We start from the raw sequence: 16,218 nt of genomic DNA, 5'->3' as shown, positions 1-16,218 counted from the left end.
CTCACTGAGAGAAGCCAAGTTACAGGGAATCAGGCAGAGGGCCTTCTTGGTGGTAGCGCCCTCCCTGTGGAATGCCCTCCCACAAAATGTCAAAGAGAAAAACAACTACCAGATTTTTAGAAGACATCTGAAGGCAGCTCTGTTTAGGGAAGCTTTAAATGCTTGACGGACTACCGTATTTTAATATTTTGTTGGAAGCCGCCCAGAGTGTCTGGGGAAACTCAGCCAGATGGGTGGGGTATAAATAATAAGTTGCTGTTGTTGTTTTAAAAGATGCAGCCAGCTTGCTTTCTGCTGCTCTAGGGGGCAGGAACCTCAACACTTTTATTTTCAAGAAGAAGGAGCCAGTTTTCATGCATCCAGCCACTTCAAACTGCACGATATTAATATCTGTAATAGTTTTACCTCCATCACTGAGCCTTCTGAGCTGTACAGGGCAGCCAAGACAGATTTCTGAAAAGAGAAAATAAAGAGACGTCAAGTCAGGGAACCCAAGGTAAAAAGGTAAAGGTACCCCTGCCCGTACGGGCCAGTCGTGTCCGACTCTAGGGTTGTGCGCCCATCTCACTCTAGAGGCCGGGGGCCAGCGCTGTCCGGAGACACTTCCGGGTCACGTGGCCAGCGTGACTAAGCGGCATCTGGCAAGCCAGCACCAGCGCCGCACACGGAAACGCCGTTTACCTTCCCGCTATAAAGCGGTACCTATTTATCTACTTGCACTTGGGGGTGCTTTCGAACTGCTAGGTGGGCAGGAGCTGGGACCAAAAGACAGGAGCTCACCCCGCCACGGGGATTTGAACCGCCGACCATACGATCGGCAAGTCCTAGGCACTGAGGTTTTACCCACAGCTCCACCCGCGTCCCACTATCTCGAAGATAGGTTCTGCTTGAATATTTTTGCCCCTTCACAGTGTTGCAAGGAATGTTCTTTTCGGCAGGGACACAGGCGTGTTTGGTTTGGAAAGACTGCAGAAACATTTTGAATTGGCGCCTTCTGCGTTGTTATTCTCCATTTGTACGTTTGTTCTCGGGAGCCTTTTGGGCTAAAAGGTGACATATATATAAACCGTAATGCGGAATAAATAAATAAAAAATCGTACCGAAGCCACCTGGAAGGAGTTGTTGGTGCCTCTGTGGTCCAGGTCGTGGCACATGCAGGAGATGAACAAAGCAAAGATTTCGATGTCCCTGTTGAAGAGAAAGAAAGGAAAAACCACGTATGAGCTGCGGAAGGGCTCTGAGATGCCTGGGCTGCTCCCAAATTTGGCAGTAGAGGAGGCATCCCATATGCAAACCAGCCCCAAGGGAGTTGGAGGTGGCATCTTCACTCAGCCTCCCCAACCTGGTGCCCCCCCTGCCAACCAAGCACACCCTCAGATCCGAAGTATTTCATTTTCTTAAAGCAGAGGGGGAGGGGACCTTGGAAAGTAGCCAGGGAACAGGGGAGCAAGAGGTCAGTATTGGATCCGGAGTCAGGATGTGGGTCCTTAGCTCAGCTGGTAGAGCTTGAGATTCTTAATTTCAGGGTTATGGGTTTGAGCCCCATGACTGGTCCTGTTGTGTGGATGCCTGATGATCGTCTTCCAAAGCAACCCCTCTATTCTGAACTTAAAAATGGAAAGCATAATGCTGGTGATCAACCAAAAAAGTTTAAAGACTGTCTCAAGGCAAATCTAAAAAAATGTAGTATAAACACCAACAATTGGGAAACACTGGGCTGTGAGCGCTCCAGTTGGAGAACAGCCTTGACCAAAGGTGTTATGGGCTTTGAAGACACTCAAACTCAGGACGCAAGGGAGAAACGCGCTAAGAAGAAGGCATGCTTGGCAAATCCACACTGTGATCAACTCCCGCCTGGAAACCCATGTCCCCACTGTGGAAGGACGTGTGGGTCCAGAATTGGCCTCCACAATCACTTACGGACTCACTGTTAAAACCGTGTTTATGGAAGACAATCTTACTCGGTCAAGAGTGATCGCCAAAGAAGAAGATACCCCACCAAGCTCCAGATCACCAGGACACCCTCCCCTGTCCCTGCCTCCATGTGCTCTGCGGCTGATCCCTGGCGTAAACTCGGCCCCCCTCCCTTTGGCGAGCAAAGCATCGTCCACCTACTCCAAGTAATTGACCAGCTCCAGATTTTTGTAGAGCAGGTAGCAGAAGTGGGAGACCGAGAAGGCATGGGTCCAGTTGTGGTATGGAGGGTCCCTGTATCCCTTTTTCACCATCAGGCAGAACCTGTTAAGAAACCCCACCGAAAGAAGCCCATTGGTGAGAATGACACTGGCTATTTTCATTTTCATTGAATAGATTTAGCACTCCGTTTGGTCATAACAAGAAGCCAACTACTAAGTAGTGTACATTCAATATACATTAAAATTCAGGATCCATTCAAACATTAAAAAAACCAAAGTTAGTCTATTCCTCCCCCCACCCTCAAAATATTCACGATAAAATAAAGTTGCATATTAATATACATGTCAGATGCACATGTCTGGGTAGGCATTCTTAAACAAAAAGGTGTGGTTTTTTTTAGCCAATGCTGAAAATACAACAGCAAAAGGCTCTGATATCAATCAACAGGGAGCTGCAAAGTGCAGGTGCTGCCACACTGAAATACCAATTTTGTGCTGCCCTTGGCTCCTTCTGAGGAAGCGTGCGGGATTTAAATGTATAATGAATTTATACATTTATACATTTGTAATAATGGTGATAAGTCTGGAGTGAAAATTATGCGGCACTCTAAAAAGCTCGGCGGGTGAAACCTAGCCATTTGCAAGACCGTTGTTCCTTTAAAAGTGGGCACCCCTTAAACTGCTCTTTCCAAATAACTGAGTCTGCACAGCCAGTTTGGGGCGTTTGGTTTGGGCGCTCTCCTTTGCAACCCAGGGGCTGGGCAAGCCCCAGCCTTCCTCCTCCCAGTGGCGGGCTGGAGAGTGGAGAGGCAGCCACTGGGGAGAGACCCGGGGCCGAGAGTTGAGTCTGGGGAAGAGCCTGACCATCGGTTGGAGTGCCGCAGCGGGCTCTTCTGCCGCGAGTTCGGAGGCAACCGAGCCAGCGAGACGCTGAGGTGTCTGGCCGGCTCCATCCTCCTGCATGCCTGGGACTGGGCAACCGGGGTGGGGGCCGCCAGGCGGATCTGCTTAAGACAGCCCTGGAGAGACCCTTGCCCCTTCTGCAGTTCCAAGGTTGTGGCTTATATGCTAGATGGTAATTCATGGACCGAATAGGTATCTAAAGTCATTTGCACATAACAAAATATGTATTTTATCAAAGTAACTGTTACAGCCAGTCCATGCAGAATGTAGGCACCCTATATATAGAAAGGAGCAAACCAGTGATATTTCAGGGAGCAGGCTAGGAGGTGGGGCCCATTGCTTACATCACAGGAACCTACACAACACAAAACATTGTTGCTGTATGTAGGTTTTATTTTATTTGTTTTTTATCTTACATTTTGGAAATGTGCATCCAGTTTGTTTTTTTTAAATTTTTTTGGGGGCCCCCAAGAGAGTGGGGCCCTAAGCTATAGCTTGTTTAGCTTATATGTAAATCGGGCACTGCCTGCAGGTCTTTGGCAACCGGCTGGTTTTTGTTTTTAAGGAAAGTGCTTTGAATAGCACTGTGCTGTTTCTGTTTTTTGATGCTAACTGAGTTCAATTACCTTTTAATAAAGATCTTATACATTTCTGGTCTTTTGTATTTTATCTGTGTTGTTTTGTTTTAAGCCACCTCGAGTCCCAGTCTGGGGGAAAAGCTGGGTGCAAGCAACAGCTCAGTCGGCAGAGCATGAGATACTTAATCTCGAGGTTGTGGGTTCGAGCTTTACGTTGGGCAAAAAGATTGCAGAGGGTTGGACTAGATGACCCTTAGGGGTCCCTTCCAGCTCTACAATTCTGTGATTCTAATGTGTGAGTCTATGAAAGGGAGAGAGAAAAAAGACAGCCCTCTGGACATCTTACCTGACAAGGGTCTGGCGGTTGATTTTGTAGCTGCTGATAAAATTCATGTCCTGCAACATGCTCAGAATGGCCTGTGGAGAAGAGAGAGAGAGAGAGAGCATTCAGGAGGTGTGCAGAAGCAGCCAATCCCAACTTGATGCCCTCCTTTGGACTACAACTTCCATCAGCCTAAGAGGTAAAGGTAAAAAGGTAAAGGACCCCTGGACGGTTACGTCCAGTCAAAGGTGACTATGGGGTTGCGGCGCTTATCTCGCTTTCAGGCGGGGAGCCGGCATTTGTCCACAGACAGGTTTCATGTGGCCAGCAGGACTAAACCACTTTTGGTGCAACGGGACAACGATGGAAACCAGAGCGTATGGAAACGCCGTTTACCTTCCCGCCAGAGTGGTACCTATTTATCTACTTGCATTGGCATGCTTTTGAACTGCTAGGTTGGCAGAAGCTGGGACAGAGCAATGGGAGCTCACTCTGTTGCAGATATTTGAACCACCAACCTTCTGATCAGCAAGCCCAAGGCTCAGGGGTTTCGACTACATCACCACCTTTGGACTACAACTCCCCTCAGCCTAAGAAAGCACAGAGGGCGTATGCTGTAGGGGTGGAGATCTCCCTCACAAAATCTGGAGCCGATTTCTAAGGATCCCTGTGTTTTGCCTTGTTTTGGAAAGTACAAAATAGGTACATCTCTCATTAAAATGCAAACCCAACTGAATTTCTCCTCTGCCCGCCAATGCTCACCATAGATGTGTCATCCTCCGGAAGGGAACGCGGGGTGTAGGTGAATTTGGCAAAGTTTGGGTCAATTTCTGAGACGGGCATGATTCCTTCGTCGAGGAGCTTGGTGTATTCATCATCTGAAACCTGGAAGACGAAGCAGCGCTTAGCTTTTCAAAAGGAAAAATAGCTGGTGCCGCCTTATTTATTATTATTATTATTATTATTATTATTATTATTATTATTATTATTATGTGGAACAAGCTATTTTGAGGAGGAGAAATGGTGACGATCAAGACTGCTGGGGGTTAGGCTAGATGACAATTGGAGTCCCTTTTCGACTCCACATGAAGATGTACCTGCAAACTGGCCACATTCCCAACTTTAAGCTAAACTGCCAACACTAAGTCACTTGTGTTAGCATGTTCATTTACCTGTTTACCAACACATAGGCAACCTGGTGCCCGCTGGAGCTTGTTGGAGCACAACTCCCCTCAGGCCCAGCCATGGTGGGGGTTGTAGTTCAACAATGCAAGGTGTCAGGTGAGCAGAGGCTGCCATAAGCTGAAATAGGATGACAGGAACCTAGGCAGCCGGCAGGCACAGAGTCAGAGCCATGGTCTGTCCACCTAAGTATTTCCTAGTATGACTGGCAGCAGATTCCTGCATTTCAGGGGGTTGGACTGGATGACCCCACGGGGTCCCTTCCAAGCCTATGATTCTAACTCTCCGAGGTCATCCCCAGCCCTACCTGGGCGGTTGGAGGATGGATGGTGGCTAATGGATTGAGGTTGAATCCTGACAAGACAGAAGTACTGTGTTTGGGGGACAGGAGGCGGGCAGGTGTGGGGGACTCCCTGGTCGTGAATGGGGTAAGTGTGCCCCTGAAGGACCAGGTGCACAGCCTGGGAGACATTTTGAACTCACAGCTGTCCATGGAGGCGCAGGTCAATTCTGTATCCAGGGCAGCTGTCTACCAGCTCCATCTGGTGCGTAGGATGAGACCCTCCCTGCCCACAGACTGTCTTGCCAGAGTGGTGCATTCTCTGGTTATCTCCCGCTTGGACTACTGCAATGTGCTCTATGTGACTATGAAGGTACTCGGAAACTGCAATTAATCCAGAATGCGGCAGCCAGACTGGTGACTGGGGGCAGCTGCCGAGACCACATAACACCGGTCCTGAGAGATTTGCATTGGCTCCCAGTATGTTTCCGAGCACAATTCAAAGTGTCGGTGCTGACCTTTAAAGCCCTAAACGGAGGTCCAGCACCGAGAGCCTTCTTTTGGTTCCCTCGCTGCGAGAAGTAAGGTTACAGGGAACCAAGCAGAGGGCCTTCTCAGTGGTGGCGCCCGCCCTGTGGAACGCCCTCCCACCAGATGTCAAGGCAATAAGCAACTATTTTACTTTTAAAAGACATCTGAAGGCAGCCCTGCTTAGGGAAGTTTTTATGTGTAATGCTGTATTTTTTTTTTAATATTTGGCTGGGAGCCGCCAGAGTGGCTGGGGAAACCCGGCCAGATGGGCGGGGTATAAATAAATTATTATTATTATTATTATTATTATTATTATTATTATTATTATTATACCTGAAGATGCTGCCTGGGTTCGAACTCAGACCCTCCTGCACGCTAAGCAGATGCTTTGCCACTGAGCTACGCTATCAGTATATTGATGCTGGAGATAGCTCAGGTCTACCCCCCTCACATGCCCCCAAGAGGAAGGTGATGCAGCAAGAGGGAGTCTGCTTGTTTTCTGATGCTCCATAGGGAAGGACTTGGACCAATGGATTCAATGAACCAGAAATGCAACTGAACATTAGGAAGAACCTTCTGACTGTAAGAGCTGCTCAACAGTGCAAAGGTCTCCCTCACAAGGTGGTAGACTTCATTCGAGATTTCTGTACAGAGGTTGGATGGCCACCTGTCAGCGATTCTGGAGCTGAGATTCCTACATTGCAGGGGGTTGGACTGGATGACCCTCGGGGTCCCTTCTAACTCTACAGTTCTATGATTCCACAACGCGAAAGCAAGCTGGCCTTACCTTCATATGGTACATCATCATCTCATTAGCCAGGTGGCTCCTGTACTGGGCTTCGTGGACCTTCTTGTAGAGCAGAGACTGGAGTGAAGGAAAACAAGGGGTGGGGAAATATGTTAATGCAGGGGTCGCCAACCCAGTGCCCACGGGCGCCAAAGCACCCATGAAGGCTTCCAGTGGTGCCCCCTGTTAGAATTCCTGCTCCGTGATTGCAGTCATGGGATTGTTGTCTATCACATGACGGTGTATGTTTTGACTCCACAGAGTGGGAAGTGACGGAGACAGGATGTTTGCGTTACTGTGTTCCATGAAGTGGGACTACAGTCCTTTGTTCTTTCTCTCTTTGCTGTCTGATGCTAGAGAGAGAGGGAGCCATGTTGCAGTGCTCCGTGTGTGTTTATATGTAAATAAAGTAGATTAGCCAAAATGCTGAGTTGCTGAGGTCTGTCACGCAAGCTGTGAAGACTCTGCGAATCCCTAAGTGTGCCGATGTCTGTTGGCATAGGTCGCTGTGATGTTCAGGCTGAAGAAAGCTTTTGAAGCTCCCGAATGAACGACCAAGAGGGAGAGAACATGCCAGTTGGGCATGTGTCTCTGCCAGGGTCCTACTTGAGTGTATGGATGTTTTTGATGTCTCTTGGGTGCTTTTGTTTTGTTTCTGAAGAAAGCTCTGCAAGTAAAAGCTTGAAAAACCTTTTTATAGGATGGAAACGCGTCTCTGTGTTAATGGATCAAAATCTAGTGATCTTCAGCAGGACGGCTGGCTTTGCGCCCTCTTTCCTGGAAAGAATATGGTCCGTTGCAGTCTTCCCCAACCTGGTGCCCTCTCAGCTGGCACAGTCGTGGGAGCTGCATCAAAGGCTTCCGGAGAGCCCCAGGTTGGAGAAGGCTGGCCCACTGTGCAAGGGAGGTGTACAGCTCTACCCGGGGTGGAGAAAAGATCCAGGGGAACCCAAAGAATCCTGCTTACGTGGGCGATGCTGATGCCGCAGTAGATGGAGAAGGCGGTGGCCAGATCCTCGTCAAACTTGCTGAACCAAGGCCCGTTGATTTTGTTCACCAGCTCAGCCACTCCAATGACCTCTGGAAGAAGAGGAGAAGAAGACAACAGGTGAGTTCTTGCATTTGATGGGCAGGAGAAGGAGCACGCCCGATTGCTGTGGGATGTGATACATAGATAGCAGTCAAGTACAACATCCCTTGTTTTCCTAGAGTGGACATGCAAGGGGATGTTTGGTCCAGCCAGTTGGAGCTTCCCGTTTCCTCCTGGGCTGGAAAATACTTCCTTTGCATGTGACTAGAGGTGGGCGTGGCTTTACCTGTCCAGGTAACAAAAGCACGAGGCACACAACACTCTTTCTCTTTTCCTCTTTCCTCTCTTTGACTTCCTCCATCGTTGAAGCAGCTTTTTAGCTAGAGATGCTCTGTTGACTTTCAGCCAGCAGAAGACACCGGGATTATCCCCATATGGGATAGATCCACATGTAACTAAGTCTGCCTTCGGGGATCTGATGATGTGAGTAAACTTCTTTTATATACTTTAAACAAGATTGTGGCGTGTTTATTCTTTTAAGAGGGATATAAGGGAACTTAGGTAAAGGTAAAGGGACCCCTGACCATTAGGTCCACTCATGGCCGACTCTGGGGTTGCGGCGCTCATCTTGCTTTATTGGCTGAGGGAGCCAGCGTACAGCTTCCCGATCATGCGGCCAGCATGACTAAACCGCTTCTGGCGAGCCAGAGCAGTGAAAGGAAACGTCGTTTACCTTCCCGCTGGAGTGGTACCTATTTATCTATTTGCACTTTGATGTGCTTTCGAACTGCTAGGTTGGCAGGAGCTGGGACCGAGCAACAGGAGCTCACCCCGTCACGGGGATTCGAACCGCCGACCTTCTGATCGGCAAGTACTAGGCTCTGTGCTTTAACCCACAGCGCCACCCGCATCCCTTATAAGGGAACTTACCAGGAACTTAATAGTGAAAGGCTTACACAAGCCTGCAACCAGCTATCTGCTGTGCGTTTAAAAGGAAAATGTGAAACTCTGCTGCATTATAGAACTTGCTGGAACAAATTAGGAAGAATATTAATAAACAATATATCCTCTCTTGCCTCCCTGAACATTCCCACAATTGCAGTGCATAGCTAGACTATGGAACTCTCTCCCACCAGAGGCAGCAGTGAGTGGATTAGATAAATTCATGGAGGAGGAGAGGGCTATCAGTTGCTACCAGCCAGGAGGGCTCTGCTTCTGAATGCCAGTTGCTGGAAAAGAGCAGGAGCGGAGAGGGATCTTGTGTTCAAATCCTGGTTGCGGGTTTCCCATAATTGGCATGTTGTTGGCATGATCCAGCAAGCTCTCCTTATGTTTCTCTTTCTTTCTCCCTTCCAAAGGGTGCTCTGATGATGTGCCTTCTTCTTGGCACGTCCAGAGGCAAAGGAGCTGTCAGTTACTCTCGAGTAAGTCGGTGAGCCCAGGTGGAGGCGAAGGGGGAAGGGACGTTGATCCTTCTCCCACTTGGGGGAGCATGGAAGATGGGGCACGAGGGGCTTCTCAAACACCTCACCCGCGTGGGGCATTGCACACACCTGGCGTTGCGCTTCTTCTGCACACTCACCCTGGTTCTCATCCTTGATGGGGAAGCAGAGGATGTTCCGGGTGCGAAAGCCGGTGCTGTCGTCCACTCCGCGGTAGAAGAGCGGGTGCGAATAGGCGTCCTTGATGTTGAGGATCTTCCCCGTGGTCGCCACGTGGCCCGCGATGCCCTGATCGGCCGGAATCCGGAATTCGTGGCTCTGAGAAAGGAGTCCACAGCAGAAGGAAAGCGGGGTTACTCCACAGTCTCGTGTGTGTGTGTGTGTGTGGAACTACCCGCCACCAACCAGCCTTGTTACTGGAAGGGCTTTGTTGAGGACTGAGAGGAAGGCCAGCTAATACTCGGCCTTCGGGTCGAAGACAACAGACATTCTGCCTCAACAGGAAGGAAAGGAGGAGATGGAAGCGCAAACTGGTTGGGAGGAGAAGGGGGGAAATTGATAGAATAAAAATAACAGACGTTCAAAAAAATCAGTGTGGTTTTATCCAGAAAACAGGTAATATTAACCAGGAGCAGACTATTAAAAGATACTGAAAATGGATCTGCTTGAAATCTAAAGGGATAAATATCTTAAATAAGATAACATTTATTATTATTTTCTAATAAAATGTTATCAGTCGGTAGAGCACGAGACTCTTAGGTTTGTGGATTCGAGCCCCACGTTGTGCAAAAGATTTCTGCTTTGCAGAGGGTTGGACTGGATGACCCTTGGGTGTCTCTTCCAACTCTGCAGTTCTGTCATTAGGCTGGTAGACTGCTTAAGACCATCAGAAAAGCCAAATTTCATGTTGCCCTGTGGGGAGGGAGTCCTGGCTGCCTGCATTTGCTGTATCAAAGATAAAATCCCACCAAATAGCTTAGAATTTACCAGGGTTCTCCAAGTCTTTGGCAACATGCAATATATGACTTATTATCTTTCAGCTAATGCTAAATGTCACCTACTTTTGCACCAAAGCGAAAGTCACAAGTGAGGTTTTCAAGTTAGGGGGCAACTGAGGCTCTGGCAGCCACCCAAAATTTGGAGAATTCCTGCCCAGAATTCCTTTCCATTTTTCTCCCAACCATTGGAGGCTTCCTTCACCAAAGCATTGGCGCAAAATTGACTTCTAGCTTCCACCCAAAGGTCAGTTACTGCCAAAAGCTTGGCTTGAATATGCCGGGATTTAAAATGAATTCAAATTCTCCCAGTTCTTTTTATTTCATGTTTGCAATAATCTCTCCGGATTCAGACGGTGTAAGAATAAGAGAAGGGATGGGAATTGAGTTTGGCAAAAGATACCTGGAGCCTTAAAAACCACACCGGTGCCAAATTCTCAAGACAACCAAGCAACGAAATATTAAGAGCAGTTTAAAAGAACTTACAAGGATAAAAATAAGATAGGGCCCACAATTATACCCCCATCCCTTTAGTTCAGGGGTGTCTAACCTGCTGCCTTCCACCTCCCAGTAGTCCCAGTGTGGCCACTGGTCAGGGATGAGGATGGTTGGAATTCTGATCCAACCATATCTGGGAGACCCGATATATATGAAGCGGGGGGGGGGAGAGACTCAGGGGAGGGGTTTCCCTTCCCCATTTTTCCTGTCCCCCCCTTCAATTTGTCCCTAAAAACCTGGAAAAAAGAATGGGGGAAACTGGAGAAAAATGACCCCCATTTCTCCACTCCTACTCTCACTGTAGCCCCCCCCTTTCCTTCCAGTGGCCAGGGCCAGATTTAAGTTTGATGAGGCCCTCAGCTACTGAAGGTAATGGGGCCCTTTATATGTCCAGCTGTCCTTTGTCAACAACAAATAGTTACTGTTTGTTGTGTTGAATATATGTTATATGGTCATTTATGGACCTAATAGGTATCTCAAGCCATTTGCACATAACAAAACATGTATTTTATCAAAGTAATTGTTCAACTGAAATACAATTAAGAAGTAGTGAAATACAATTAAGAAGAAGTATATTAACAGTGAAATAATTATTAAGCTCTAACTTAAAATGATTTTTTTATTCATAACAAAACTTAATAATGCAAACACATTGGCATTTGGCAATAACAAAAGTTCCTTTAGAAACACAATTTACAGAGACTCATCATCTAGGCTCTAAAAACCAGTCTCTGTGCAACCAGTCCATGCAGAATGCAGGCACCCTATATATAGAAAGGAGCAAACCAGTGATATTTTAGGGAGCAGGCTAGCAGGTGAGGCCCATGACTTACATCATAGGAGCCTACACAACACAAAACACTGTTGCTGTATCTAGGTTTTATTCTATTAGTTTTTTATCTTATATTTTGGAAATGTACATCCAGGTTTTTCCCCCTTTAAATTTATTCGGGCCCCCAAGAGAGTGGGGCCCTAAGCTATAGCTTGTTTAGCTTATACGTAAATCCAGAACTGCTGGTGGCCCTTACCTCATCATCCACCACGCCCCCGTCAAAAACCTTGGCCACCAGTTCGTGGCTGCTTCTGTCCAGCAGGAATACAGAACATCTGCAAAAGAACAAGCCCAGGTGAGATACGGGCTCGATAAACCACCGTCGCCAGGATCCTGACCGTTCTCTGGGACAAGCGAGGGGGAACGCAACCTCTGGGCCTGCGCACGGGTTCAAGTGGTGGTGTGAGAAACTGTGAGGTCCCAGAAGCATCATGAGACAACCAAGTATCGCGTTTTTCGCTCCATAAGACGCACCTAGTTTTTAGAGCAGGAAAAGAAGGAAAAAAATATTCTGAATGAAACAGTGGGTGTATGATTTTTGTGGTTCATGCTGTGGCCACAGACATGTGATTTGACGGTGAGTTTGGGGTGACCCAATGCAAAAATCCTGAGGATCCATGTGGATCCGTGCTTTGTAACCACGTTTTTGCACCATTGCGTCCCCACTCAACAGTGGGTGCGTGACTTTGGGGGAAGACTGTAGCCATGGACATGCTATGTGATCTGATGGTGAATTTGGATTGACCCAATGCAAAAATCCCGAGGATCCATGGGCTTTTACCTCCCCCTTCCCAGGCAGCCTCCTTTATCGCTACCCTCCCTTATCTCCCTCCCGATCACTTGCCGATCAGCTTCTTCCTTTAAACACTCCCTTCCCTTTTGTTTGCCTTAGTGTTTTTTCCTTAGCTGGAGCAGTTCTTTGCTCCTCCTTTTCTTCTAGTTTCCCTCCTCATTGCTTGTTTTAGTCTTCCTGTCTTCTCTCCTTGCAAGTTCGCTGTCTTTACCTCCCCACTCCCAGGCAGCCTCCTTTACCAGCAGCTTTATCTGCCTCCTGATCAGCAGCTTTGTTTCAACACTCCTTCCCTCTTAAAAAAAGGAAAAAGCATGATCTGCTTTTTGCCCCTGGGCAATTCGGCTCCAGGGACCATGTATTTGCTCCGTAAGACGCACAGACATTTCCCTTTACTTTTTAGGAAGAAAAAAGTGTGTCTTATGGAGCAAAAAATACGGTATCTGATAAAGGAGGAGATAATTGCCACCATAGCAGAGACACCCAAGGGACTCATCCCTTTGGGGGTAGCACTTTAGGGACGGAATGAGGGCGTGGGTCAGCCCCCCCATGTGCTAAAATTATAGTTTCGATGGAGGTGGGGTTTGTAACTTGGTGCCATTTATTTGGGGTGGGGTGGTTTTAAATTGTTCTCAAGTGCTATTTGCTAATTTGTATTTGTGATTTGTACTTTTTGGTTTTGTAAGGCTGGTTGATATTCTACAGCCTTTTAAATGTGTTGCGGGAGAGGGTGTTATACTGTCTCATTGTTTTTGCTTTAACCGTTTACTGGTGTGTGTTTTTTACCTTGTATTATTATCCTGAAAGCTTGTGACAATATATACCGTATTTTTTGCTCTGTAAGACACACTTTTTTCCTCCTAAAAAGTAAGGGGAAATGTGTGTGCGTCTTATGGAGTGAATGCAGGCTGTGCAGCTATCGCTGAAGCCAGAAAAGCAAGAGGGATTGCTGCGCAGTGATCCCTCTTGCTATTCTGGCTTCTGGGATAGTCGCGCGAAGCCTCTTCAGGGCAGTCGGAGAGTTCCTCCCGATGCGCTGAAGAGGCTTTGCGTTGCTTTCACTGAAGCTTTGCCTTGCTTTCTTCAACAACATTTGATTCAGAATATTTTTTTCCTTGTTTTCCTCCTCTAAAAACTAGGTGCGTCTTATGGTCGGGTGTGTCTTATAGAGCGAAAAATACGGTAACTCTAAAGATAAATACAAAAATCTAAATAACTGGGCTGCAGCCGTAAGCTGTTTATTCCAGTTCCCCGAAAGGTTTCCCTAACTGTTCATTTCCGCATTCTGCCTGAGCCTTTGCATCGCATGAATGCCACTTCCGGAAATATAGCGGAATACAGTCGGGGGCAGAGTGTGGTCTTTCAAATTCTAGCAGAGCCCTGTGCGAACCCAACATTTGTCGCCTCTCGCTTTCTGTTCTGCTCAGTTCCCTACATCATAGTTGCAATGCCCTGTGCAGGGGAACCCGTCTTGCTGCCCTAAATCCGCCTCTGATACAATACGATCAGAACTTATCGTATTTTTCTGTGTATTAGATGACTTTTTTTTTACTAGTACAAAAGAGGCCGCCCAGCCTTCTCACAGGCCCATATAAGATCAGCGTACATAGTTGGGCCGGATGTGTATTTACAGTTCCCAACCCAAATCCTTCGGAAAGCCATCTAATTCAGATTTTAATTTTATCCTGACTTATTTTTAAGATACAATCTAAGTCAAATCCCTTATGAATACACAGTGGAAGTGAGGAACAGGTTTAAGGATTTAGATTTGGTGGACAGATTGCCTGAAGAACTATGGACGGAGGCTCATAACATTATACAGGAGGCAGCAACTAAAACCATCCCAACGAAAAGGAAATGCAATAAAGCAAAGTGGCTGTCCAACGAGGTCTTACAAATAGCGGGGGAGAGAAGGCAAGCAAAGTGCGAGGGAGATAGTGAAAGATACAGGAAATTGAATGCAGATTTCCAAAGAATAGCAAGGAGAGACAAGAAGGCCTTCTTAAACGAGCAATGCAAAGAAATAGAGGAAAACAATAGAATGGGAAAAACCAGAAATCTGTTCAAGAAAATTGGAGACATGAAAGAAACATTTCGTACAAAGATTACCATAATAAAAGACAAAAGTGGTAAGGACCTAACAGAAGCAGAAGACATCAAGAAGAGGTGGCAAGAATACACAGAGGAATTATACCAGAAAGAAATGGATGTCTCATACACCCCAGGTAGTGTGGTTGCTGACCTTGAGCCAGACATCCTGGAGAGTGAAGTCAAATGGGCCTTAGAAAGCACTGCAAATAACAAGGCCAGTGGAAGTGATGGTATTCCAGCTGAACTATTTAACATTTTAAAAGATGATGCTGTGAAGGTGCTACACTCAATATGCCAGCAAGTTTGGAAAACTCAGCAGTGGCCAGAGGATTGGAGAAGATCAGTCTACATCCCAATCCCAAAGAAGGGTAGTGCCAAAGAATGCTCCAACTACCGCACAATTTCACTCATTTCACACGCTAGCAAGGTTATGCTTAAAATTCTACAAGGCAGGCTCAAGCAGTATGTGGACCGAGAACTCCCAGAAGTGCAAGCTGGATTTAGAAGAGGCAGAGGAACCAGAGACCAAATTGCAAACATGCGCTGGATTATGGAGAAAGCCAGAGAGTTCCAGAAAGACATCTACTTCTGCTTCATTGACTAGGCAAAAGCCTTTGACTGTGTTGACCACAGCAAACTATGGCAAGTTCTTAAAGAAATGGGAGTGCCTGATCACCTCATCTGTCTCCTGAGAAATCTCTATGTGGGACAAGAAGCTACAGTTAGAACTGGATATGGAACAACTGATTGGTTCAAAATTGGGAAAGGAGTACGGCAAGGCTGTATATTGTCTCCCTGCTTATTTAACTTATATGCAGAATTCATCATGCGAAAGGCTGGGCTGGATGAATCCATAGCCGGAATTAAGATTGCCGGAAGAAATATCAACAACCTCAGATATGCAGATGACACAACCTTGATGGCAGAAAGTGAGGAGGAATTAAAGAACCTTTTAATGAGGGTGAAAGAGGAGAGCGCAAAATATGGTCTGAAGATCAACATCAAAAAAACGAAGATCATGGCCACTGGTCCCATCACCTCCTGGCATATAGAAGGGGAAGAAGTGGAGGTAGTGAGAGATTTTACTTTCTTGGGTTCCATGATCACTGCAGATGGTGACAGCAGTCACGAAATTAAAAGACGCCTGCTTCTTGGGAGAAAAGCAATGACAAACCTAGACAGCATCTTAAAAAGCAGAGACATCACCTTGCCAACAAAGGTCCGTATAGTTAAAGCTCTGGTTTTCCCAGTAGTGATGTATGGAAGAGAGAGCTGGACCATAAAGAAGGCTGATCGCCAAAGAATTGATGCTTTTGAATTCTGGTGCTGGAGGAGACTCTTGAGAGTCCCATGGACTGCAAGAAGACCAAATGTATCCATTCTTAAGGAAATCAGCCCTGAGTGCTCACTGGAAGGACAGATCCTGAAGCTGAGGCTCCAAGACTTTGGCCACCTCATGAGAAGAGAAGACTCCCTGGCAAAGACACTGATGTTGGGAAAGATTGAGGGCACAAGGAGAAGGGGGCGACAGAGGACGAGATGGTTGGATGGTGTTCTCGAAGCTACAAACATGAGTCTGACCGAACTGCGGGAGGCAGTGGAAGACAGAAGTGCCTGGCGTGCTCTGGTCCAGGGGGTCACGAAGAGTCGGACATGACTAAACGACTAAACAACAACAACAACAAAATTGTTGAACTGAAATACAATTAAGAAGTATATTAATAGTGATTTTTTTGGGGGGGGCCCAAGAGAGTGGGGCCCTAAGCTATAGCTTGTTTAGCTTAAACGTAAATCCAGCACTGGCCATCTGCCCTGCTTGGGG

General features: G+C 47.0%; 1 protein-coding gene across 6 annotated transcripts in view; it reads right to left on the bottom strand.

The window, feature by feature from the left end:
• The window catches only part of PDE2A (phosphodiesterase 2A), a 394,356-nt gene that overhangs the window by 16,373 nt on the left and 361,765 nt on the right, over positions 1-16,218 (bottom strand). For all 6 annotated transcript variants that reach the window (XM_082219118.1, XM_082219113.1, XM_082219115.1 and 3 more), the window contains 9 exons: positions 11,712-11,790; positions 9,331-9,508; positions 7,686-7,798; positions 6,719-6,796; positions 4,701-4,823; positions 3,963-4,033; positions 2,116-2,238; positions 1,101-1,188; positions 406-453 (listed from right to left, as the gene is read on the bottom strand). In XM_082219118.1, the coding sequence (XP_082075244.1) occupies positions 406-453; positions 1,101-1,188; positions 2,116-2,238; positions 3,963-4,033; positions 4,701-4,823; positions 6,719-6,796; positions 7,686-7,798; positions 9,331-9,508; positions 11,712-11,790 (901 nt within the window). The remainder of the gene's footprint in view (positions 1-405; positions 454-1,100; positions 1,189-2,115; positions 2,239-3,962; positions 4,034-4,700; positions 4,824-6,718; positions 6,797-7,685; positions 7,799-9,330; positions 9,509-11,711; positions 11,791-16,218) is intronic.

Source organism: Podarcis vaucheri (genome assembly GCF_965113315.1).
Source record: "Podarcis vaucheri genome assembly, chromosome: 4".
NCBI lineage: Eukaryota > Metazoa > Chordata > Lepidosauria > Squamata > Lacertidae > Podarcis > Podarcis vaucheri.
Note: the sequence above shows the minus strand (reverse complement) of the source record. Positions and strands in the feature narration are given on the sequence as shown.